This window comes from Aquarana catesbeiana, linkage group LG05 (genome assembly GCF_042186555.1).
Source record: "Aquarana catesbeiana isolate 2022-GZ linkage group LG05, ASM4218655v1, whole genome shotgun sequence".
NCBI classification, from domain to species: domain Eukaryota; kingdom Metazoa; phylum Chordata; class Amphibia; order Anura; family Ranidae; genus Aquarana; species Aquarana catesbeiana.
Window position 1 is genome coordinate 227807113 of NC_133328.1, and position 27318 is coordinate 227834430.

The following is a 27318-nucleotide window of genomic DNA, read 5'->3' on the forward strand; positions in this document are numbered from 1 at the left end:
GGAGTCAGGTGATCGGGGTTCTGTGCCACCTGGACGGCTGTCTGGGTGGACGTGTGTTGCTAGGCCATAAGCCTCGGGCCTATCCCGGGGACATCTGGCTGCTAGACTATCTGAGGGCCGATCCAGAAGCAAGAGGGCAGTGTAGGGTTGGGAACTGTGACTTGCAGTCCAACCAGAGGCAACAGCTCTGCCTGGAGAACCAGTTATGGTCAGAGGTAGAGGGGGAAGCTGTCGCCACTATAGGACCATCCACTTTGCTACCAGAGATCACTGTGAGTAGCTGAAACAAGTACCTGAGAAGTATTCTCACCAGCCGGGGATGGTGAAGAATTGGCAAAACTTCAGCAGGTGCCATGCCAGGGACCCAGCCAGTGGAGGTGACGCTTGTGGAGCATTATTGTGTGCCAAGCCAGGGACCAAGCAGGCCAGTGGGTGACACTTGAGGAGTATCTGTGAGTGTCAAGCTAGGGACCCAGCAGAAATGTGGAGGTGACGCTTGAGGAAGATACTGAGTGAAAAGATTGGAAGAGCTCAGGAGATCCAGTGGCTAGTGGATCTTTTAGTCTAGTGAAAGACTGGGAGCTCAGCTGAGTGAAGTTCTACAATAGGAGGTTGTAGAAGAAGCGGAGGTGTTCATTGCAACCGTGTTAGAAACTGTTACAAGATTGTTGCCATAGGAGACAGCGGTCCTATTCATGCAAACATGGTGTCTATCTGGATGCCTGCCTATAGAAGTCTCGGGGTCTGCCAATTAACATTGCATCTACTAAAGGGTGTCCTGGCCCTAACCCTCTCTCCCACAGTTCTGTTTAAGAGACAATAAATCTCTTTGCATTCAAGAAGTGTCTAGCACCCATCAATCTACCTTGCATTACACCCACCATGCCTTGTAACCCACTCTACACAGAAGGATGTCAGCTGTCCCTAACTCTGGAGGTCACCATTGGGCCTCAGGGGGCCCGGGACTTGTCTACAGTTATAAGTGCTGTCTTCCCTCATTGAGAGTCAAGTGTGTTGATCATTAAAGGCTATGGGGATGTGTATTTCTATTTGTGCACAAGGTGTAGGAAAACACTAATTTAGTCCCTAAATGCAAGGGTGGCTCCGGAGGACCACCACGAAACAGGAAACTCGGGGAAAGTGATCATGGCACCAACATAAGTTGGAACATAGGCAATGATTAAAAGATGAAGAAGCTGCATACTCAATAAGTGATTATATCAGCAGCTAAAAGTACATAAAAACTGAGAGTTTAATATAATTTTTTTTATAATTTGCTGACTGCCACTCATATACAGTGTTCAGCATAAATGAGTACACCCCTTTTGAAAAGTAAGATTTTATTCAATATCTCAATGAACACAAGAACAATTTCCAAAATGTTGACAAAACTGAGTTGTCTAGAACATTTGTTTAGCTCATTACATCAAATTAAGGTTAATAATATAACTTAGATTACAAAATCTTCAATTTTACATTTAAATGCAAAAATAAATGCACCCCACAACAAAAACTACTACATCTAGTATTTTGTATGACCCCCATGATTTGTAAGGACAGCACCAAGTCTTCTAGGCATGGAATGAACAAGTTGATGACATATTACAACATCTATATTTTTCCATTCTTTAAGAACATATTCTTTTAGAGCCTGGATGCTGGATGAGAGTGAGAGTGATGCTCAATTCCCCATTATTGTTCGTAAAAACCGCAGAGGTGATCAAACACCACCAAAAGAAAGCTCTATTTCTTGTAAAAAAAAAAAAAAGTACGTCAATTTTGTTTGGGTACAACATCGCATGACTGCGCAATTGTCAGTTAAAACAACGCAATGCCGTATCGCAAAAAACGGCCTGGTCATTAAGCAGCCAAATCTATTGGGGCTGAAGTGGTTAAACAGGTTTCCAGCAGACGGTTTTTATTTTTTGCGCTATAAACAAAAAAATAGCGTCAATTTTGAAAAAAAAAAACACAACATTCTGTACTTTTTGCTATAATAATAATATTTTTTTTTAAAAAAAGCACATTTTTTCCTCAGTTTAGGCCGATATGTATTCTTCTACATGTTTTTGGTAATAAAAATCACAATAAGCGCATATTGATTGGTTTGCGCAAAAGTTATAGCATCTACAAAATAGGGGATAGATTTATGTCATTTTTATTATTATTATTTTTTTTACTAGTAATGGCGGTGATCAGCGATTTTTATCAGGACTGTGACATTATGGCGGACAGATCAGACACTTGACAGATTTTTGGGACCATTGCAATTATGCAGCGATCAGTGCTATAAAAATGCACTGATTGCTGTGTAAATGTCACTGACAGGGAAGGAGTTAACATTAGGGGCCGATCAAGGGGTTAACTGTGTTCCCTATGTGTGTGTTCTAACTGTGGGGATGGAGTGACTGGAGGAAATGACAGATCGTTGTTCCTAGCAGTATAATGACGGCGGCTGGTCGGCAAACGGTTAATGAATAATTAGACTCACCGGTAGTTAAATTCTTGTTAATTAGAATTTTGGTGTCTAAAATTTAGCTGTGCTCCTACACACGGTCCGATTGTCGTACGACCGAGCGTCTGATTTGAGTGAAATCATTCCCGCAGCTCAGTGTGAACCTGGGCTAAAGAAGAAGAGAATGTGCGCTGCATTTCAACATTTCATCAATTGCCGCATCACTAATGTTAATTCTAAATTACGAACAGTAGTTTACAAGACCGAACTCTTCTGGCTCGTTCCTTGATTCCGATCATGCATGTCTGTACTTTCGACTTTTGTGTGACGATTTCTGTACTGACCATACGAAAAATCGGACGTTGAGCTGTCCTTTGTCGAAAATTTACTAGTCTGCTCAACCAGCTTTTGGCCTGCGAAAAATGAAAAATCGGATGTCGAAAGGAGCATACTAACAGTAAGAATTTCCAACGACAATTCCCTTCCGAAATTCGCATTCGTATGGTCTTGCATGTAGATCAGGGGGGCCAGACGCATGGATGGGGGGACAGGCCACCGCTGGGTCTGATCACTAGAGGAGAGTGCACTAGAGAACTTACCATGGTGTGCTCTCCTGCTTAGTGTGGTCAGTTTTTAATAGAAAAAAACAGAGGGACTGGCAGGAGCAGCAGGGATTTCACATAAAGGAAGCAATACAAAGAGAACAGGAAACTTTCTCATACAAGTACATAGCATAGCAGCCACATATCAGGAATATGAAGTGTTGGGGTAACAAACACTTTAATATACAGGCACAGGATGGCACACCTACCATCCAATCCTGCCTGCTTGTCTTTGACCTTCCACCCCACCTCTGATATAAAAAATGGCCCACAGCAACCCTATCACGTAATGAATAATACAGTATGGAACCTGCCTGTTCCTTTCCAATGTATGTCCGTCACTGTACTAGTTCTAGATCAAAGACCTTTAAGACACCCAAGTAATCTGAGGAAAATGCGCTAAATACTTTGCTGATTCAATCTATGGAGACGCAAACAAACGTATGTCACAACAATGCTGTATTTATGGACCACACAAAAATGGAAGATAACTCGTCTTCGCTGCATCCCGTTAATTCACTGAGAGAGTCTCATCACGTGATCAAAAGACATTGTCAGCAGCCTAGACTTCAGCCACTAGAGCGGGATTTTGTGTCTCCAGTACGGGAAGAGAGAGTGGCGCGCTGATTACGTTGTCGGTACATGAATACTCCGCGGGAATACTGAGGTTGTATCTGAAGGGAAGGCAGCTGAGAGTCAGCGGTAAGTGCGGGGATGGCAATGTATTGAACGCGAGTCTAGCTTTGCTGTGGAATGTTTTCTGTTGTGTAATGGCACTATTGTATGAAGCTCTTGAATTCTGCTATAAGTACTCTCTCTGTTTTGCAGCAGTCTGATGATTTGCACGTATTATTTTCATCCTTTCGCTGTGGCACTCCAGGTAAGGCAGGCCATACGTGATTTATTTCCTTTTGTGCAACCAGCGAGTTGAATGAAAGAAAATGAATGGATTCCATTGTGCACACACTCGGTGTTGATGGCGAAATCCGTCCCGCTGAGCTACTGTATTCTGACAGCGGAGAGACTTCCCCACCGTCATAATACACTGATCACCGTTATTGGCAATATCCAGCCGCACTTCTACCCACCGTCATAATACACTGATCACCGCTATTGGCTATATCCAGCCGCACTTCTACCCACCGTCATAATACACTGATCACCGCTATTGGCTATATCCAGCCGCACTTCTACCCACCGTCATAATACACTGATCACCGCTATTGGCTATATCCAGCCGCACTTCTACCCACCGTCATAATACACTGATCACCGCTATTGGCTATATCCAGCCGCACTTCTACCCACCGTCATAATACACTGATCACCGCTATTGGCTATATCCAGCCGCACTTCTACCCACCGTCATAATACACTGATCACCGCTATTGGCTATATCCAGCGGCACTTATCGTGCAAAAATGTTCTAACTGGCTGCTTGTAAAGAACTTGATCGATTGAATAACTTCTGCACAACAAGCCTGCCCATAAATTTGTGTGGTCCCGGGTGCACTGAATTTCAACTGGGGTTGCACCGATACCACTTTTTAAAGACCGAGGAAAAGTACTGATACTTTTTTTTTTCAAGTACTTGCCAGTACCGATACTTTTTTTAAATGTCATGTGACAGTGGCACTAATATGCAGCACTGATGACATGTGGACTGTCAGTAGTTTTTATTATTTTTTTGTTTTTACATTGCTTTCTTTTTTTTTTGGGGGGGGGGGGGAGTGGACGGTGTCAGTGTGTTGTGGTGTTTTTTTTCTATTATTATTTTTACCATTTAATCTTTTCAATATTTATTCAATACAGTTCTCGTATGTATTTATTTTATTAGCCCGGTTGGGGGGGTGGCTTTGGTGACATATCAGGGGTCTTAACAGACCCCTGATATCTCCCTTTTGAGGCCAGGAAAGGGAATGAGGACAGAGATTCCCCAGTCCCTTTCTCAGCAGCCTCAGCTGCACTGAAAAAGAATGGACAGGAGACAGAGCTTCCTGTACATCCATAAACTGAAGCATAGTAAACACAGTTTACGTTGCTTAGTTATGAATGGACAGAGTCAGTGATAATTGACTCTGTTCATTCGGAAAAGGAAGGATCCGGTAAATGACATATTTACCGGTTCCTTCCTCCGCTCTCTATCCTGACAGTTCGAGGACAGAAGGGGACTGGAGAGGCACGAAGGAGGAGGATATGTGGGACAGTCCGGGGTGATCGGTGGGGTGCTGGGGGCGGGGGGGGAGTTAAAATCACGATTTCCCTGTATACATTTCAATAAAGCAGCTGAAAGCTGCGGGGGAAAGGAGGAGAAGCAGCTGTCAGCTTCTTTATTGAAATGGATACAGGGAGATAGGTGATTGTAACTCCCTCCCAGCGTTGCACCGATCACCCCTGACTGCCCTGGTATCGGTTTAAGCATCGGAGCATTTGCCAGAGTACCGATACTCAGGCAAATACTCGGTATTGGCACCGATGATATTATCAGCGCAACCCTAATTTCAACCCATCTATGGCGTAATATAATAGCTGGAATGTGACGCTAGCACACTCTGCTGTTTCTTGGCATCCTCTTTGCACTGGGATCCTTGACTTTCAGGTCCTTTTGATATAGTAATGTTCACTTTTGTGAGGGCTGGCCTACCTTCTTTCTTCCCCTGAAACTCTCTGGTGTTCCTTGTTTTTGGATAGAATATTGAGGGGTTAAAGCTGAATTCTGGGAAAACAAAACTTTGTTGCAGATTACTACCTGTTACTGCTCTGAAGAAAAAGCTGTTTGATTATGTTGATGTGCAGAGTTAATCTAAATGGGAGTGACATTTCCATTATTAATCAGCTGATCCAATTGCAATGTTCTAATGAAGAAAATGCATTGTCTGAATCCATTTGGAAGTGATTTATCTCGCCAAAAATACTAATTTTCTAACAGAGGATGCCTAAAATCTGATGTACTTTTTAGTGCAGACTTCTGGGAAAATTAGTGAGCCAATCACACAAGCAAGAAATGACATTTCTGGGGGTTCTGTACACCATCTGTGTACAGAATACCTCGCGTCAGAGGAAGGAATGGCGCTCCCGTTGCTACCCTGGCAATGATGCTCTCTTGTGCTTTTCCTTTTCATTCTGCGACAATGTAAGTTTCTGAAAAATCCAACGCAATATGGTAACCACATTGCGTTGAATTTTACAGAAAGTTACATTCTCACAGAATGAAAAGAATATTAATAGTAATATTAAAATACAATATATCTTGTGTCGCAATTGTACAGTATATACAGTGGGGACGGAAAGTATTCAGACCCCCTTAAATTTTTCACTCTTTGTTCTATTGCAGCCATTTGCTAAAATCATTTAAGTTCATTTTTTTCCTCATTAACCGGTTCAATACAGGGCATTTTCACCCCCTTCCTTCACGGGCCAATTTTTAGTTTTCAGCGCTGTCGCACTTTAAACGACAATTGCGTGGTCGTGCGACGTTGTACCCAAAAAAAATTGACGTCCTTTTTTCCCCACAAATAGAATATAAGCAATAATATATGCAATATATGCAATAAGCGTATATTGATTGGTTTGCGCAAAAGTTATAGCGTCCACAAAATACGGGATAGATTTATGACATTTAAAAAAAAAAAAAATATTTATTTATTTTTTTTACTAGTAATAGCGGTGATCGCGATTTTTTTTCGTGACTGTGACATTATGGCGGACACATTGGACACTTTTGACACATTTTTGGGACCATTCATATTTATACAGCGATCAATGCTATAAAATTGCATTGATTACTGTGTAAATGTGACAGGCAGTGAAGGGGTTAATCACTAGGGGGACACAAGGGGTTAAATATGTTTCCTAGGGAATGATTCTAACTGTAGGGGGCGGGGGCGTACAAGGGGAGGAGACCGATCAGTGTTCCGCTGTACTGGGAACACAGATCGGTCTCCTCTCAACTGACAGGACATGGATCTGTGTGTTTAAACACACAGATCCAAGGTCCAGGCCGGTTAACCTGCAATCGCGGGTGCCTGGCGGACATCGCAGCCGCCGGGCACACGCACCGGGTCCCGAGCAACGTGGCGGGCACGCACGCCCCCTAGGCGGCCGGGAAGCCCAGGCCGTCATGACATCCACCCAGGATGGGGGATCCCATCTGTGGACGTCATTTGACAATAGCCGAGTAGGGAAGTGGTTAATGTACACACAGCACCCCATATTGATAAAAAAACACAGAATTGTTGACATTTTTGCACATTTATTAAAAAAAGAAAAACTGAAATATCACATGGTCCTAAGTATTCAGACCCTTTTCTGTGACACTCATATATTTAACTCAGGTGCTGTCCATTTCTTCTGAACATCCTTGAGATGTTTCGTCACCTTCATTTGAGTCCAGCTGTGTTTGATTATACTGATTGGACTTGATTAGGAAAGCCACACACCTGTCTATATAAGACCTTACAGCTCACAGTGCATGTCAGAGCAAATGAGAATCATGAGGTCAAAGGAACTGCCTGAAGAGTTCAGAGACAGAATTGTGGCAAGGCACAGATCTGGCCAAGGTTACAAAAAAATTTCTGCACTTAAGGTTCCTAAAGAGCACAGTGGCCTCCATAATCCTTAAATGGAAGATGTTTGGGACGACCAGAACCCTTCCTAGAGCTGGCCGTTCGGCCAAACTGAGCTATAGAGAAGAGCCTTGGTGAGAGAGGTAAAGAACGCAAAGATTACTGTGACTGAGCTCCAGAGATGCAGTCGGGAGATGGGAGAAAGTTGTAGAAAGTAAACCATCCACCAGTCGGGGCTTTATGGCGGAGTGGCCTGACGGAAGCCTCTCCTCAGTGTAAGACACATGAAAGCCCGCATGGAGTTTGATAAAAAAAAAACACCTGAAGGACTCCAAGATGGTGAGAAATAAGATTCTCTGGTCTGATGAGACCAAGATAGAACTTTTTGGCCATAATTCTAAGCGGTATGTGTGGAGAAAACCAGGCACTGCTCATCACCTATCCAATACAGTCCCAACGGTGAAGCATGGTGGTGGCAGCATCATGCTGTGGGGGTGTTTTTCAGCTGCAGGGACAGGATGACTGGTTGCGATTGAGGGAAAGATGAATGCGGCCAAAAACAGGGATATCCTGGATGAAAACCTCCAGAGTGCTCAGGACCTCAGACTGGGCCGAAGGTTTACCTTCCAACAAGACAATGACCCTAAGCACACAGCTAAAATAATGAAGGAGTGGCTTCACAACAACTCCGTGACTGTTCTTGAATGGCCCAGCCAGAGCCCTGACTTAAACCCAATTGAGCATCTCTGGAGAGACCCAAGAATGGCTGTCCACCAACGTTTACCATCCAACCTCACAGAACTGGAGAGGATCTGCAAGGAGGAATGGCAGAAGATCCCCAAATCAAGGTGTGAAAAACTTGTTGCATCTTTCCCAAAAAGACTCATGGCTGTATTAGATCAAAAGGATGCTTCTACTAAATACTGAGCAAAGGGTCTGAATACTTAGGACCATGTGATATTTCAGTTTTTCTTTTTTAACAAATCTGCAAAAATGTCAACAATTCTGTGTTTTTCTGTCAATATGGGGTGCTGTGTGTACATTAATGAGGAAAAAAAATGAACTTAAATGATTTTAGCAAATGGCTGCAATATAACAGAGAGTGAAAAATTTAAGGGGGTCTGATTACTGTCCGTCCCCACTGTATGCTGTGTTTGTTTTTTTGTTGTTTTTTTTCCCACAGAAGTGGAGTTACCCTTTTAAACCATGCCCATATGTTGAGAGCATTTTAAAGATCTTTTAGCAGTCTTATATTCCATCTACCAGCTCATGTCTATGACTAACGTTAAAGCAAACCTGTACCAATACGGATTACTTGTTGAAGCCTGCATTCTCGGCCTCTTTCTGAAACTGCCATTTTCCTGGCAGTCATGCTTATCCAATAGTTTCAGTAGTTTTTAAGTCAGTATTCTTAAGAGACTCCAAGCTTTACTTTCAATTTAAAGAATAACTTCAGCTTTACTTTGAATTTAAAGAATAGATTCACCTTTTAAAAAAAAAAAAAAAATCCTATTTTTTTTTTTTTCTCGCTAAAAAAAATTAGCATTTACTACATTTTTATTTTTTTTCTTAGGAGGCTGTAAAACATTGCACCTGCGATCAGCAGATTGCGAATGCATTGTCATGCTCCTGCAGACTGTCAGTGTAGCTGTCTGCCCCGTACCTTCGATATGGACCAGGCAGTTACTTCATTCCAGGAAGCTTTAATGCACTGAGGATGCTCACCAGCGCCCTGGTAATCCATTGAGAACTACAAGCCGCAAAGGCTGTGAGCACTTGCTGTTCCTTCATTCATTAAGAGAATATAAGGTGAGGCTGTGTGATAGGAGCCCCGCATGGCCACGTTCTTTTCATCTTGTGACAGTGGGTGTGGAGAGAAGACCACTGACTCACTGTCACAGGCAGAGGGGGAAACGCTACAGGAGTGGGAACATGTTACATGTTCCACCCTAAAAACGGGTGGAACATGTAACCTGTTCCCGAAGGTGAACTTATCTTTTAAATAGCTGGCCCAAACAGAATACTTCCATGGTAGAATGCTCTGGCTGCCACAACTGCTCTAATAGACTGTGGTAGCATTATCTACATGCAGTAAGTGACAATGTTTCCCATCAGCAGTATGAGCGCCTGCTGTCAACTATAAATAGTCGATCTTTATTATTATTATTCAGGATTTATATAGCGCCAACAGTTTACGCAGCGCTTTACAATATAAAAGGGAGGCAATACAGTTATAATACAATAAAATACAAGAGGATTAAGAGGGCCCTGCTCAGAAGAGCTTACAATCTACTAGGGTGGGGCAGGGGTACAAACGGTTGTAACTGTGGGGAATGAGCTGGTGGAAGTGGTAAGAGATTAGTTGGAGACCTGATAAGCTTTCCTGAAGAGATGAGTTTTCATGGATTGCCTGAAGGTAGCAAGAGTAGGGGATAGCCTGATAGATGGAGGTAGTGAGTTCCAGAGGATGGGAGAGGCTCTGGAGAAATCCTGGAGACGAGCATGGGAGGAGGAGATGGTGCATCTCTGCCATTCAGGGGAACTCTTGTATTTTTGTGAGTGATTGGCTAAGGTAGAGCTCATCACTCCATCTTGACCAATCAAAAGAAGCCCCATAGTCGTTACCGTATTAAAAAACAAGAAGGAAAAGCAGGCTTAGGGAATATTTAAGGTATATAACACTAGTCCATAATACAAATATATGGCCTTTTGTAAAGGAGCATTACATGTTTAAGTGCACAAAAACCTAGTGTGGTCGCAGTACTTTGCGGTTATTTTTGGCAAGCAGAGATAAACATTTTAGCTTTAAATACCACATAAATGTATAGTATGTAATGTTAACATGTTGACCCAGCATGCTGAAGTAGCAATCAGAAATCTGTCATAAAAGATTGTTTCAATTACTTTATTAGATTTGTCTTGGGAAAATATCAGAGGCACATTAATGAACAGAATTATCAGCACATATGGAACACCCACAATCCAGGTAAGTTGGGATCACATAGTCTGCAGGAGCACCAGTCATCTATTTCTTGTATGCTGCATGCTTGTGTTGCAGATTTATCTAGACATGCAGGGAACTTTTGTTTATATCCACCTGAAAAACTGAGAGGCGGATCTGAACTGAAGGGCTGTTTGAAAGGACCCTCTTGTGAATTGACTTTCTGTTTCTAAACGCCAGAGAGATGTGTAAAGTTAAATCTATGTAAGCACGTATTAGAATTTAAATGCATGTTCACCTGGAAGTAGAATATGTACCTGAAATTCTCTTGATGATTTTCTGTAATGACTTATAGTATATTAGCATATACTATATTTCCCACAGACTACGAAAAGGAAGGCAAGCAATGGCATTTATTATCCCTTCACAAACTGAGGTGGGTCCAGGACCAGCCTGTATAGCCCAACAGCATTGGAATCTGTAGGGAGGTTCATGATCTCGCAGTCTGCCTGTATTACAAGACTGGCTGAACAGTACTGAAAAGTGAAAGATATATCCCTGTGATATAGCGAAACCATTCAAAATATGCTGAACCAATTATTGTCCATAATATTCCTACATTTATATTATTAAAATTAATTTTACTGCTACCACCATACAATGTAAACATATACAAAAATATTACTCAAAGTGTAAGTGATCCACTTTAGGAGTAGAGTAGCGCTGTGATGTATCCAAATTATATACATACACACTATCCCACAAAAGTGAGTACACCCCTCACATTTTTGTAAATACTTTATTATATCTTTTCATGTGACAACACTGAAGAAATGACACTTTGCTACAATGTAAAGTAGTGAGTGTACAGCTTGCTTAACAGTGTAAATTTGTTGTCCCCTCAAAATAACTCAACACACAGCCATTAATATCTAAACCACTGGCAACAAAAGTGAGTTCACCCCCTAAGTGAAAATGTCCAAATTGGGCCCAAAGTGTCAATATTTTGCGTGGCCACTGTTATTTTCCAGCAATGCCTTAACCCTCCTGGGCATGGAGTTCACCAGAGCTTCACAGGTTGCCACTGGAGTCCTCTTCCACTCCTCCATGATGACATCACGGAGCTGCTGGATGTTCGAGACCTTGCTCTCCTCCACCTCCCGTTTGAGGATGCCCCACAGGTGCTCAATAGGGTTTAGGTCTGGAGACATGCTTGGCCAGTCCATCACCTTTACCCTCAGCTTCTTTGGCAAGGCAGTGGTCATCTTGGAGCTGTGTTTGGGGTCGTTAGGTTGGAATACTGCCCTGCGTCCCAGTCCCCAAAAGGAGGGGGATCATGCTCTGCTTCAGTATGTCACAGTACATGTTGGCATTTATGGTTCCCTCAATAAACTGTAGCTCCCCAGTGCCGACTGCACTCATGCAGCCCCAGACCATGACACTCCCACCACCATGCTTGACTGTAGGCGAGACACACTTGTCTTTGTATTCCTCACCTGGTTGCCGCCACACACTCTTGACACCATCTGAACCAAATAAGTTTATCTTGATCTCATCAGACCACAGGATATGGTCCCAGTAATCCATGTCCTTAGTCTGCTTGTCTTCACCAAACTTTTTGTGGGTTTTCTCGTGCATCATCTTTAGAAGAGGCTTCCTTCTGGGACGACAGCCATGCAGACCAATTTGATGCAGTGTGCAGCATATGTAGAGCAACAATTCTTTTTTTCAGATTCAAAGAGAGTTCTTTGCCATGAGGTGCCAGTGACCAATATGAGAGAGTGAAAGCGATGACACCAAATTTAAAATACCTGCTTCCCATTCACACCTGAAACCTTGTAACACTAACGAGTCGCATGACACCAGGGAGGGAAAATGGCTATTTGGGCCCAACTTGGATATTTTCACTTAGGGGTGTACTCACTTTTGTTGCCAGCGATTTAGAATTAATATTTGTGTGTTGAGTTATTTTGAGGGGACAGCAAATTTACACTGTTAAGCAAGCTGTACACTCACTGCTTTACATTGTAGCAAAGTGTGATTTCTTCAGTGTTGTCACATGAAAAGATATAATAAAATGTTTACAAAAATGTGAGGGATGTACTCACTTTTGTGAGATGCTGTATATATATATTTCTTCAATGAAAAAAAAAAAAACAATCCATACAAAAGTCCATATATAAAAAAACACTCAGTGTCGATATTGGTGCAATACACCAAAGTGCTTCTACTGTTTAGGTCGGCATGATCCTGCAAACTGTCGTAGCTATACGTCGTCTTGCGGGATCGGGGGTGCCGATGCTCATCGCCGACGGTCACAAGCACGAGAGACAGAACAGGGACGAGTGTGTGTAAGCACACACTTCCCTGTTCTGTTCTGAGAGGAGTGACAGATCGCGTGTTCCTATTGGCTAGGAACCACGATCCGTCACTTTCTCAAGTTAGTCCCCTCCCCCTTCAGTTAGACTACTAGGGAACACAGTTATCCCCTTGATCGCCCCCTAGTGTTAACCCTCTCCTTGCCAGTGATATTTTTACAGTGATCAGTGCATTTTTATAGCACTGATCTCTGTATAAAGGTCAATGGTCCCAAAAAAGTGTCCGCCGTGATGTCACAGTCCCGATAAAAATCGCAGATTGCCACCATTACTAGTAAAAAAAAAAAAAAAAAAAACTATATAACTTTTGCGCAAACCAATCTATATACGCTTATTGCGTTGTTTTTTTTTTTTTTCAAAAAATATGTAGAAGAATACATATCAGCCTGAACTGAGAAAAAAATTAGCTTTTTTAAAAAAAAAATGGGGATATTTATTATAGCAAAAAGTACAAAATATTGTTTTGTTTTTTTCCAAAAAAATTAAACCCATAGAGACAATCAAATACCACCAAAAGAAAGCTCTTTTTGTGGGAAAAAAAGGACGTCAATTTTGTTTGGTTGCAACGCCGCACGACCGCGCAATTGTGAGAGAGACGCAGTACCGAATCACAAAAATGGCCCGGTCATTCAGCAGTCTGGGGCTGAAGTGGTTAAATAACAGTATTGCAATCTTCTCTGGTTTAAATGTCCTCAAATCCAAACACCTCCTCCCGTGCACAGGTGATCCCTCTCCCCATCAGAAAAAACTCACCAAATTCACATGCCTCCCATTCTCATGGTTGGCAAGATGGCTTAAAATTCACTGCACCGACTCCACTTCCCGACCACCATATAGCAAAATGAGGGCTGGAAAGTGGTTGTATTATCCTGAATGGAGGTCATATGACGCCCAGCAGGATAGTGCCCATCGGTGGTGTGGTGTGTCATTCTGACACACCGAATCTCCGATCGAGGTAAAGAGCCTATGACGTAGGCTCTTTACCATGTGTCTAAGCACAGCTGAACAGTGTAAACAGGAAGAGACGTTTATCGGCTTTTCCTCCACTCGCACTGACAGACGTGAGGAGTGACACCGGGTACTGCATCACATAGAGGGCTAGACAGACTCTTCTCATCTCCTCCAGATACTCTTCGTTCCCATCCTGGTGTCTCCTATGGTTGCCGTGTAGACACGGCCCAATGCATTTCATCACTTCCGACTTCGTCACAGGGGCTGACTGCACGGCTGCTCTAGTTAAATATCCTCCCCTTGCTGCTACTTTAAAGAATATGTAAAGGTATGTTTGTTTGTTTTTTTTAAAACAAACATGTTGTCATGATCCTTGGAATACTGCAGTATTTCTCCTTGATTCTATTACACAGTGGTGGGTCCTCCGCCCTGTCTTAAAGCTAACCCCCTCCAGACGGCTCTGTGGTCTGGAAGGAAGGCATTGTTCTGTGTTTGACCCTTTGTTTATGTACTTTAACTATCTCCTGTGACTTATCTGTCATTACACATATTGGCCTCCTATTCAAGCTATCGGACCAATCCATACTGACCCTGTTTCAAGTCCTCATTTGCATGGCCAAGAGGACCTAAGTGAGGACTAGAGTGTACCTTACAATTGACCAATAGGAAAGTGTTTGTTTGGGCGGGGTGTTCAAACTGCTATGTATAAAAGTGTGTTGTGTGCATCCAATAAACGTGAGATTCCTGTTTGATCTTACATACAGCCTGCCTGGTGTTTGTTCTGAGCTATAACAACTGGATTGGAACGGCACATAGCTGTAGTTCGACCAAACTATCAAATGTTGCGATCTGATCCAATAGCAGCAAAGGAGTGTCGGGAGAGTGGAACCAAGCAAGCAGGGGCTCGTTACACATGTAATATTTACCTCCTCTGTGCAGTTAGTTTTGCACACAGTGGCCCTGATCCTCCTCCTCTGGGGTCCCTCAGTGGTACTCCTGGCTCCTCCTCTTCTCGAGTGCACAGACAGCAGGACTCGGCCCCTCCCCAGGCTCCTGCATCATTGGATTTGATTGACAGCAGCGGGAGCTAATGGCTGCAGTGCTATCAATCTATCCAATCAGGACCCCAGACACCGACTGGAGCTGGTGTGCTTGTCACCATCGTTGGAAAGATCGGGTTCAGGTAAGTGAAAAGGGGGTGGGGGCTGCTGCATCACAGTTTTTTTATCTTAATGCATTAAGGTGAAAAACCTTGAGGGTTTACAACCCCTTTAACCCTCTGGTTGCTATTTATGTGCTTGGCTCACAGCGAGTTCCCACATTCCTATTCAAATTATTTGAATGCAGCTCCTAATCAGTCTATCCCGTTAAGCCAGATTCAAGTTATTGCACGAAAACGTTACAAACACACTGTGCATTGTGATATTTCTCTAACACCACTTTTATCACTCCGTGCCCTATAACTTGCGGGAGGATATTTTACATATGACTCTCATAATGATAAAAATTCTCTTCAAGAAAATTACATAAACATAAACAGTGTAGCGCTAAAGTACAAACTATGTGAAAAAATAAAGTGACAAAATTAAAAAAAGGAGAAAGTTATTTCACAATTAAGTAAAGAATAACCGTATCTAGTCTCCAAATTACATAAATTGGAAAAATGAGTCCCAAATGTGTAATCTAATGACATGTGAAACACACATTCATCAGTGATAGGAAAAACATAAGGAAATGTAAATAGTGGAAAATGATAATTGAGACAAATAAAGTGATGACTTAATGTGTCCGCATTCCTAGGAGGAAATGAAATATAAATGACAAACTTAGTAATAATAATAATAGAATGTCCACAATTTTTAAATGGGAGGTGTGGCCACCAAATGAGTCTGGAAATGATCTAGTCCCAGTGAAATATCATGTAGATAAAGCGAATTCCATACAGTGCAGATGCTACATTAATATCTCCTCCGTAATGATCCGAATCAACATAAGGGATAAGGTACTCTTACCGAGTTTGGTGGACTCACAGGCCGTTGGCGGTGAGTCAAAAAGGCTTGTACTGTCTTAAGATGGAAGACAGTATAGGAGTGGACCATGCGCTGGTAAACCTCTTCCTTCTGATGGGGGACCAGGATCCTGCCCAGATGGTCTAAACGATCACCTTCCTTGTCAGCATTGGTAAACCATGTATAAAGAAAGAAACAAGGAGCCTCCACATGGTGTAAATCCAAAAATTCAATTGGCATTTATTTGATCAGTCACGATCATCAGGTCTCCTTGCTGTACCCAGCCACCCACACCACGCTTGCCTTTTTTATTACTGGAATCGATTCTACTATACTTCTTTTATATTTTCATATTTTTATGGATTGTCTGATGATCGTGACTGATCAAATAAATGCCAATGGTCCACTCCTATACTGCACTGTATGGAATTCGCTTTATCTACATGATATTTCACTGGGACTAGATCATTTCCAGACTCATTTGGTGGCCACACCTCCCATTTAAATTGTGGACATTCTATTATTTATTATTACTAAGTTTGTCATTTATATTTCATTTCCTCCTAGGAATGCGGACACATTAAGTCATCACTTTATTTGTCTCAATTATCATTTTCCACTATTTACATTTCCTTATGTTTTTCCTATCACTGATGAATGTGTGTTTCACATGTCATTAGATTACACATTTGGGACTCATTTTTCCAATTTATGTAATTTGGAGACTAGATACGGTTATTCTTTACTTAATTGTGAAATAACTTTCTCCTTTTTTAATTTTGTCACTTTATTTTTTCACATAGTTTGTACTTTAGCGCTACACTGTTTATGTTTATGTACTTTGCACAATTTGGTCGTTTTGGAGTGTTGGCTGCTACTCAATGTTTCTGATTGGCGCGGTATTTTCTAACTTTTTTTTTTTTAAGAAAATTACATAAATTCCTAAAAAAATAATTTCTAAAAAAAATAGCTATTTATACCCTACATTATAAAATGTTAAATTTACTGACACACCTCAGATTTACTTATTTAACTATACTGCTGACACGCAAAATTTAAATTAAATTCTTCAGTAATCTCTTATAAAACAGTTAATGTGCAATTCTATGTTCATTCCTTCTGGTTTTAAAGTGCGTGAAGTGTATATCCACTTTGTCTTTTTATTTTTATTTATTTATTTATTTTTTTTGTAAATTGTTTATTTAACATTTATGCATGACAATTATAATGGCATTAATATCACAGTCGGTAATAGTAATGAGCATCAACACTGTCAATTAAGGACTCACAAACTTAAAACGTTTTAAAAAGACTGTAAGATAACCTGAGATACATCTTCAACTTTGCTAACAAAGGACAAGGAAAAAGTATTATTTTAATATAAGCAATTCTAAGGTAATAATATTACAAAAAGGTACATTTGATAATAACCAAAGGTAATAAGAGTTAGAGATTTCTGTGTATGTCTAAGATTTCAATTAATATCAGTTACCATGGTATTATACTCAGAATCGTCCCATGGTTGCCATATAAGAGAAAATTTCTGTATGGAATCATCAACAATGGCAGTTAAATGTTCCATTCTGCGAATGTCCGCTAAGGTTGATAAGGTGTGCGAGAGAGTGGGGGGGGGAGTGGGAGCCAGAGTCTAGGGATGGTTTTCTTAGCTGCTAATAGACCGAAAGACATCAGTTTCCGATTGGATTTGTGAAGACCATTGAAGGGGAGGCCTAACAAATAGTGCATAGGGTCTAAGGGTATGAAGATTCCCATCAGCTTCTCTAGTTGAATTTGGATCTGAGCCCAAAATTGGGAAACTAATGAACATTTCCAGAAAATGTGAAAATGGGAGCCTACTGCTTTGTTGTATCTCCAACATATTTGAGAAATTGATGAATCGTATACGTGCAGTCTTTCTGGGGTTTTATACCAAAACAGAAGAACTTTGTAGGCAGTTTCTTTGTGAGATATGCAATGGGAGCTTTTGGAAGTGGAATCCCAGATACTTCCCCAGTCTAGCAAAGATATATCGTGTTGAAGAATCTGCGACCACTTTCTCATATAGTAGTGAGTATCTACTTTTAAGGGAATGGCTTCATGTAGTATTTTATAAATGGTGGATATTAATTGGGGTTTATAGGGACCCTCAGCAGAAAGCATTTCAAATTCTGTAGGTTTATCTAAAGCTAGGGTAGGGGATTTGGTAGAAAAGTGTCCAATTTGTAGGTAGGAGTAAAATATTGTTTTGGGTAATTGGTGCTGTTTTTGAAGGTCAGCAAAAGATAATAGATGTCTTGTAACTGGGTTGACTATATGCCGCAGCTGAAAAATCCTGGCCCCAGTCCAATGTACCATATGGTCATAAGACAAACTATCAGGGATGTCCGGGTTGAAAAGGATGTTTATGAGCGGTGAGCATGGAGAAGATAGGGAATATTTAGTGGAGCACTTCTTCCAAATTGCTAATGTAAAGAGCATTGGGGCTAGGCAAAGACTTCTCAGCTGGGGCACATATTTGCTGGTGGACGGCCATAGCATGTAACATGGGTGTACTGGAGAAGTTATGCTCATTTCAATATCGGCCCATCTGTTTGGAGCTTTTCTATTGGTCCACGAAGTAAGGATCCTTAGATGTGAATTGTAATAATACTTAATGAAGTCTGGGGCGCCTAGGCCTCCCCTAAGCTTACGTGCCATGACCACTGAGCCCGCCACTCTATGAGAGGCATTGTTCCATATAAAACGGAGGCTTCTCCTTTGAAGATTTTTCAGCTGAGACATAGGGATTGCCACTGGGAGCGTCTCAAATAAGTACAATAGTTTAGGAAGAATTGACTTAACTAAGGTGAATGCTGTCTTTAGGTCTTTATACTCAATGCGATTTTTATTTCGCGTGGCCATTGTGAGAGCTTCTTTGCTATCATAATAGTGGAAGCGAGCTATTATGTCTCTCGGATTGGATCCAGGGGGTAGTTTCGGAGCTAGGGATCTGTGGGCCCTGTCTAGCCGCCAATCGATGTCTGGGATATGTGGGGCTATGGTGACACAGGCCTAAAAGATAGGAACGTATTTCCTTGTCGGGAACTGTTTCAGGGATTCCACGGATCCTCACATTTTGGCGTCTCTCTCTATTTTCCAGGTCTTCCTGCTGTAATTGGACCTGGAAAACAGTATGTTTAAGTGTTGCATTATCTTCCTCAAGTACATGCACATATTTCACTAATTCATCAAACTTGGATTCTAGTATGTCCGTACGATCGCCAAGTTGGTCGATTTTCCCCACTTAGCTCCTGGGCCAGTTTCCCTACTGCTACTGTAAAGTTGCGGGTCAGATCTTGTAGCAGGGCCTGCAACTTTAAGTCCAGTACTGTAACTGAACTGTCTGGTGCTGTCCCCTGGGGTGAAGGATTAGAGTATGGGGTACCTGATAACATTGCAGGATGATCAGCAAGGTGGTCTGCAGCGTGGTCTGCAATAGCCTTGGAAGTACTGAGAGTAGGTGAGGCCGTGGATTGCGGCTTGTGCGAGGTTTCCCCCTTTTTGTTGTGCAGAGTGGGGTATCTCTCGGGTTAGGGAGTTGTGGGCTGAGATGTCTGGCATGGATGTGGGAAAATCTCCCGTTTGGTCCGCGGCAACCGACGTAGCCGTCCGACTAATTGAGGCTGGGGATTGCAGCCTATACAGGAACTTCTCCATGCTTTGTGTCGGCCGGGAAGTCGGAGACGGATTAAACCCTTGATAGATGTGCCGCTGGGATCCGATTTTCCCCATGAGGTGCCCGGAAGGTTACGGGAGCTTTTGAGATGGATCCTGGGTCTGTGTATGCCGATGTAGCTGAGCAGGATCGGTATTAGGAGGAACGGGTCCAGAGCTTATCTCTTAAGCGTCCGCCATCTTGCCCGCCGCGCATGCGCCCCCCACTTTGTCTTTATAACGTGGTTATTGTACTATTGGAAGCATTCCTTTTTTTTCTTATATGATATCCAATCATTGGTGTACTTTGTGGAGGCATTTAATAACAGAAAAGAAAAAAGTTTAACCCTGCGCTTACCCAACACATCAGCAGCTCACACGACAAATAAGGATTTTGTCTAAAGTTATAAGTGCACAAACAAGTGTAGCGCTAGAGATTTTACAAGCTTATGATATAACTTATATATAAGAATATGAAAAGAAAAGTCTATGTCAGTCCACAATGTCTAAAAATACAGTCTCTGGTGCTCTTCAGATGTCCCTTCAGATACAGAAGACTGTTGTTAATCCAAAGGGTATATAGAATTCCTTAATCACCATGTGGATAACACATGCAAAAAAATTAGGTGTGATGGACCCTCCACACAGAAAGAGTGAAGGCTTACCAGAGGAATTGAACTCATAAGAACATACGTTCAATGAGTCAATCTAGCTTGTATCACCAACAGGCAATAAAAGGAAGGACCTCCCGACTGGATGGCAGCAAAACTCCAAACGTATCCAGAGCCGTGAGGGAACTTTCTTTATAATGGATGGCAAACCTTCCCATGGATCATCTCAGAAGAATAGCCCATATGAAATAAAGAAGGGGGGCCACATAGCATACCGTTTTGTAAAACGAATTTATTAAAATAAGTAAACAACTTACATTTCTGTAGTAAAAAAAGCGCTTCAAGTAAAATGGCAGGCAGTGGAGTCTCCCGACGCGTTTCGTCTTATAAGACTTCATCTGGGGTATTTACCCACTGCTGCCATACCCCTTAATATAGATACCTTAGCCCCCTTAATGAGGATCCAGCTCGTATCTAAAAGTAACAAGCACTTCCGGGTTTGGCCAAAATGGCGGACCCTCGTGCGTTCCAAGCCTCAATATGGTGTGTCTGTGTGCGTTCCAACGTCATGCCAAATATTATCCCAATATTCTCATAAATATAATGGGATCATGAATATAAACCACTTCCTCAAGAAGAAATCTGCCAGTAAACTTGAACTAATGGGGTTACTATATCTCTGGTAATGAAATTTGTATTCCGAGATGGGGAGAGCGAGTGGCCGGACATGCGTCACCTCGTCTAGTGAGGCGAGCACACGTTACTTCCCTTCTCGTGGACCGCTAAAGGTAAACAGCGGCTCAAGCCTCGTTACGGCAATCGGCAACGCAGTGACGTCAGTTACGCTCTATACCGACGACACGGCAAGGCGAACTGTGCGCAGTAACGTTAGCTAGGATCTGCGTAACCAAAGGATAGATGTAAAATTTAAATAAAATAAAATAGGTGAATGTGTATAATTAAGATGACATAAGAAATAGTGTATCAATGTCAATTGTCACTCAGTGTATCCATTAAATAGTGATATTGTGATGGTAAAATGGGAAACAAAAGGAATAGAGGGAAGAGAAATAAAAGTGAATGGAATGACGTGTTGTGATAGTGAAGCCTAAATGGAATTAAAAATTAAAAGAATGGGAATGTGAAAGAAAGAAAAGAGGGAAGATGTAAATATGTAGAAAATATAAAGTGGGAATAAGAATGAGATAAAAATAAGTGATGAAATAAAAAATAATAAAATTTAAAAATAAATAGAAATATTGAATAAATAATAAAATAAAAATAAAAATTGAAATAAAAATAAAAATAAAATATATAAAATAAAATTAAAACTAAAAATAAATAAATATAAATATGAAGATAAATAAAAATAGACATAAACAAAATAAAGAATAGATACAGATATTAAATTAAAATAAATATAAATATGGAAATAAAGATGAGGATAGAAATAAGTGTATGAGAAAGAAAAATGAAACTAAAATTATAATGTGAAGAATATAGAATGATCATTAAGAAGATGATGATAAACACCACCTTGGGGTGTATATATATTCTGATATAGACCAAAACGTTTTTAAATCAAAAATGGGAATAATGAATATTATTGATAAGATATCTTAAGGTGTACATATCATCAAATAAGGACATAGAAATCCAAATGGCATAATTGACTAACCTGTGTCATTAAGTAATGGAGTGTGACCTAAAAGGCTAGAAGGTGTAAGAGATCTTTGTAGTAAAAAAATCAGTGGGTCATGACCTGAAAGGCCAAAGGGTGTGAGAGATCTTTGCAGTGAAAATATCAGTGGGTCATTCGATATATGAAAAAAAATTTTTACACAAAGGAAAATAGCCTCATATAGATCCGAGATAGATTCTCAAAAAAGTTCCACAGAGTTATGCATATACCAACATATACAACATACATTTTTGCTGTAGGTATATAATCTAAGAGTCATTAATAAATGCATTTATATCAAGTTCCATATTCATACCACGTGGAGAGAGGGACTGTAGCTCATGTATCCAGAATGTTTCTAGACGGGAAACACCCCTGGTCATAGCGCCCCCTCTCCAGGGTGGGATGTATTGGTCAATGACTAGAAATTGTGAACCTAATGGGTTACCATTATGGAATTCCTTAAAATGTCTGGGTACGCTATGTTTCGACTTCCTCCCTTTGATGAGGGCAATATGTTTGCCTACTCTTCTGGTGAAAGTTCTCATTGTGCGGCCAACGTATTGTTGGCCGCATGGACATGTAATTAAATAAACCACATGTCTGGAGTTACATGTGCAGAAAGGCTTGATGGTATACCTTTTTCCTGTGACCGTAGATGTAAATTCTGTTAGTTTACATCCCGTTAGTGTATTGTGTTGGCATATAACACATTTTCTACATGGAAAGAAGCCAGTCCAGTTATGAAAAAATGAAGGCCGCACTGGAGGGTTAGTGACATTAGGTGCTACTAGGCCACGTAGGGATGGTGCTCCTTTAAAAATTAGTTTAGCTTGTTCAGGTAGCATTTTACCTAGAATGTTGTCTTGCTTCAAGACCCCCCCCAATGTTTTTTCATGATATTCCTAATTTGTTTATGTTGCACTGAGTATGAGGTTAACATTGCCCACTTAAATGTGGAATCCGGTTCTCTTTCGGGTTTCACCTCAAAAAGGGAATCTCTGTCCATATTAATGACTCTCCGAAGGTCTAATTCTAGAGTGGTACCGTCATATCCCTTGTCGAGAAAGCGTTGTTTCAAGACATTCGCTTGTTCTATAAACACATCTAGATTTGTGCAGTTCCTCCGGAGACGCAAGAACTGACTCCGGGGGACTGCATTAAGCCAAGATCTGTGATGACAGCTATCCCTAGGGATAAAGCTGTTTCGATCTGTTGGCTTAAAATAAGTATTAAATTCAAAACATTTATTGACAATCTTAATTTCTAAGTCAAGGAAGTGGATCTCATTTTCGCTAGCTTCGTATGTTAAGGAGATACCTCTATCATTTGTATTAAGATACTCGAAAAATTGTTTCAATGATTCTGGAGTGCCACTCCATAGGAGGAGGATGTCGTCTATGTATTTAGCCCACAGAACCAATGAAGTAGTTCTGTGGGTATAGATGACATCCTCCTCCCACTTGGCCATGAAGAGGTTCGCAAGACTTGGAGCGAATTTTGCTCCGATGGCCACTCCACGTTGTTGTAGATAGTAACGTTGATCGAACCAAAAGTAGTTGTGTTTGGTTGCGAATTCAAGCAGTTCTATCAAAAAATCGCATTGAAAAGATGCCAGAGATTGTTCCCGGTAAAGGAAATGTCTGACAGCTCTATGCCTCTCTCATGTGGTATGCACGTGTATAACGAGGCCACATCCGCTGTGGCCATGATATACCCTTCCTGTAGTTGAATCCCTTCCAGACGTTTAATCGTGGAACTAGTATCTTTCAAAAAAGAGGGTGTTTTTGTAATAATAGGCTGCAAATAAAAGTCGATATATTTGCCTATTCTTGAGGTAATGGAATTAATACCACTCACGATGGGCCTCCCTGGGGGGCACACCGGATTTTTGTGGATTTTAGGCAAATAGTATATAGTGGGGATTCTTGGCGCAGAGGGTATCAGGAATGCTTTTTCTTTTTTATTTAAGATCTTAGAATCATATCCCTTAGTTATAAGAGTCTGTAGCTGTTTTTTTATAAATGCTAGTGGGATTGCTGGAGAGTTCCATATAAGTATCAGGTTCTCTCAGTATCCGATACATCTCCTCATCATACTGGCTCTTATCAAGTACAACTATTCCTCCTCCCTTGTCTGCTGGGCGGACAACTAAATTTTTTCGTGCACACAAGGATTGTAATCCTTCTTTCGACAATGGTGAACGTCGAATATGCTTTTCTGGCAATCTTGCAAGATCATCAAGAACGAGATCCCTAAATATTTTTACTGCAGGAGTGATGGGGACAGGGGGGACGAATAGGGAAGGATTAGATAGTCCCGAGTGTACAGTTCCTGAAGTAGCTGCTGGGTAATCTGTCCGTGTTGGATTAGAAATCAAGTACCTTTGGATATTAATTTTGCGTATATACGTCGATGAACGTATGGAATTTATTTAATTTCTTAGGGGGGGCGTATTTGAGACCTTTATCAAGCACTGATATTTCGGCGTGGGTAAGTGTTTGAGTATGTGAGCTAGTGCTAGGACATCAGACATAAACTAATAAGTTGCTAATATAACTAAAAGTCCAGAAATCAATGGGTGTACATCTGGAAACAAAGACTGAAGAGATCAACAACAACCGGAAAATGGAAATAGGAGTCCCTTAAATCTGGGAATGGCATCCACAGGATGGGGTTTCCAGCTTGTATGTGAAAGGGATAGGTAAAGGTACCCTTACCAGCAGTGATGTACTCCCAGCCAGCGGCTTGGGAGTCAGACAGGCTTATAATGGAGCAGGGGAAACAGATCTTTGTCCCCAATGGTAGAAGTTGATAGGAGAATTAAGTCACTCACCAACCGACACTCACTGGTCTCACTGACTCTCGGCTTCGATCGTGCAGGTGCAGGGCTGACACAGGTTAGTCAATTATGGCATTTGGATTTCTATGTCCTTATTTGATGATATGTACATCTTAAGATATCTTATCAATAATATTCATTATTCCCATTTTTGATTTAAAAACGTTTTGGTCTATATTGGAATATATATACACCCCAAGGTGGTGTTTATCATCATCTTCTTAAATAATCATTCTATATTCTTCACATTATAATTTTAGTTTCATTTTTCTTTCTCATACACTTATTTCTATCCTCATCTTTATTTCCATATTTATATTTATTTTATTTTGATTTAATATCTGTATCTATTCTTTATTTTGTTTATGTCTATTTTTATTTATCTTTATATTTATTTATTTTTAGTTTTAATTTTATTTTATATTTTAATTTTATTTTTATTTCAATTTTTATTTTTATTTTATTATTTATTCAATATTTCTATTTATTTTTAAATTTTATTATTTTTTATTTCATCACTTATTTTTATCTCATTCTTATTCCCACTTTATATTTTCTACATATTTACATCTTCCCTCTTTTCTTTCTTTCTTTCTTTCACATTCCCATTCTTTTAATTTTTAATTCCATTTAGGCTTCACTATCACAACACGTCATTCCATTCACTTTTATTTCTCTTCCCTCTATTCCTTTTGTTTCCCATTTTACCATCACAATATCACTATTTAATGGATACACTGAGTGACAATTGACATCGATACACTATTTCTTATGTCATCTTAATTATACACATTCACCTATTTTATTTTATTTAAATTTTACATCTATCCTTTGGTTGCGCAGATCCTAGCTAACGTTACTGCGCACAGTTCGCCTTGCCGTGTCGTCGGTATAGAGCGTAACTGACGTCACTGCGTTGCCGATTGCCGTAACGAGGCTTGAGCCGCTGTTTACCTTTAGCGGTCCACGAGAAGGGAAGTAACGTGCGCTCGCCTCACTAGACGAGGTGACGCATGTCCGGTCACTCGCTCTCCCCATCTCGGAATACAAATTTCATTACCAGAGATAAAGTAACCCCATCAGTTCAAGTTTACTGGCAGATTTCTTCTTGAGGAAGTGGTTTATATTCATGATCCCATTATATTTATGAGAATATTGGGATAATATTTGGCATGACGTTGGAACGCACACAGACACACCATATTGAGGCTTGGAACGCACGCGGGTCCGCCATTTTGGCCAAACCCGGAAGTGCTTGTTAATTTTAGATACGAGCTGGATCCTCATTAAGGGGGCTAAGGTATCTATATTAAGGGGTATGGCAGCAGTGGGTGAGTACCCCAGATGAAGTCTTATAAGACGAAACGCGTCGGGAGACTCCACTGCCTGCCATAATTTTACTTGAAGCGCTTTTTTTACTACAGAAATGTAAGTTGTTTACTTATTTTAATAAATTCGTTTTACAAAATGGTATTATGCTATGTGGCCCCCCTTCTTTATTTCATATGGGCTATTCTTCTGAGATGATCCATGGGAAGGTTTGCCATCCATTATAAAGAAAGTTCCCTCACGGCTCTGGATACGTTTGGAGTTTTGCTGCCATCCAGTCGGGAGGTCCTTCCTTTTATTGCCTGTTGGTGATACAAGCTAGATTGACTCATTGAACGTATGTTCTTATGAGTTCAATTCCTCTGGTAAGCCTTCACTCTTTCTGTGTGGAGGGTCCATCACACCTAATTTTTTGCATGTGTTATCCACGTGGTGATTAAGGAATTCTATATACCCTTTGGATTAACAGACTTCTGTATCTGAAGGGACATCTGATGAGGCATTTAATAACACCTATATAAAAGTCGGTGCAGTGAATTTTAAGCCATCTTGCCAACCATGAGAATGAGAGGCATGTGAATGTGGTGAGTTTTTTCTGATGGAGAGAGGGATCACCTGTGCACGCAGGGAAGGGGGTGTTTGGATTTGAGGTAATTTAAACCAGAGAAGATTGCAATACTGTTATTTAAACAGTAGAAGCACTTTGGTGTATTGCACTAATATCAGCACTGGGTTTTATATATATATCTTTATTTTGGATTTTTGTATGGATTTTTTTTTTTTATTTAGAAAAAACACACACTACTCTTAAAGTGAATCTCCTACACTTTGAATAATAATTTTGTAAATCAAAAATACAGATAGGTAAAACATGTCACATACATGACTTTCAATTGTGTATTTGCTTTCTAGCCTGGAGCTTTGTTTTTAAAGCAAAACCTACTGTATTCATGGCCGTGTCCTTCACGTACACTCTAATTTAGTGTTATTTTTCATATTTTTTTTTTCATTTTTAGCAGTCCCGGGAAAACCGGTGTCTTCAAAACAGATACAGGTAGGTAATGTGAATTGACGTTAATTAAAATTCCTTTGGTAAATGTTGTTGACTATATCTGAATCTTTTATGAAATGCAGTTAAAATGGATCGTACGCAAGCACAACAAACGGTGCTACAGGCAGTAGTTCATAAGATGGTCTCTATTAAGCCCCACTTTGTAGGCAGAGACAAGCGAGCTAAAGGCGGAAACAAAATGAGAAGGTT

General features: G+C 40.8%; 1 protein-coding gene across 3 annotated transcripts in view; it reads left to right on the plus strand.

Annotated features, from left to right (window-relative positions):
* The first annotated feature begins 3635 nt into the window (after window positions 1–3635).
* Window positions 3636–27318, plus strand: part of FIGNL1 (fidgetin like 1) — a 37016-nt gene continuing 13333 nt past the window's right edge. The window contains exons 1-4 of one of the 3 annotated variants that reach the window (XM_073630605.1): window positions 3638–3759; window positions 3886–3937; window positions 10535–10608; window positions 27074–27111. In XM_073630605.1, the coding sequence (XP_073486706.1) occupies window positions 10589–10608; window positions 27074–27111 (58 nt within the window). In that variant the 5' untranslated portion in view covers window positions 3638–3759; window positions 3886–3937; window positions 10535–10588. Of the gene's footprint in view, window positions 3760–3885; window positions 3938–10534; window positions 10609–27073; window positions 27112–27318 lie in introns of all 3 variants that reach the window. The other 2 variants (XM_073630604.1, XM_073630606.1) reach the window with 2 other exon arrangements.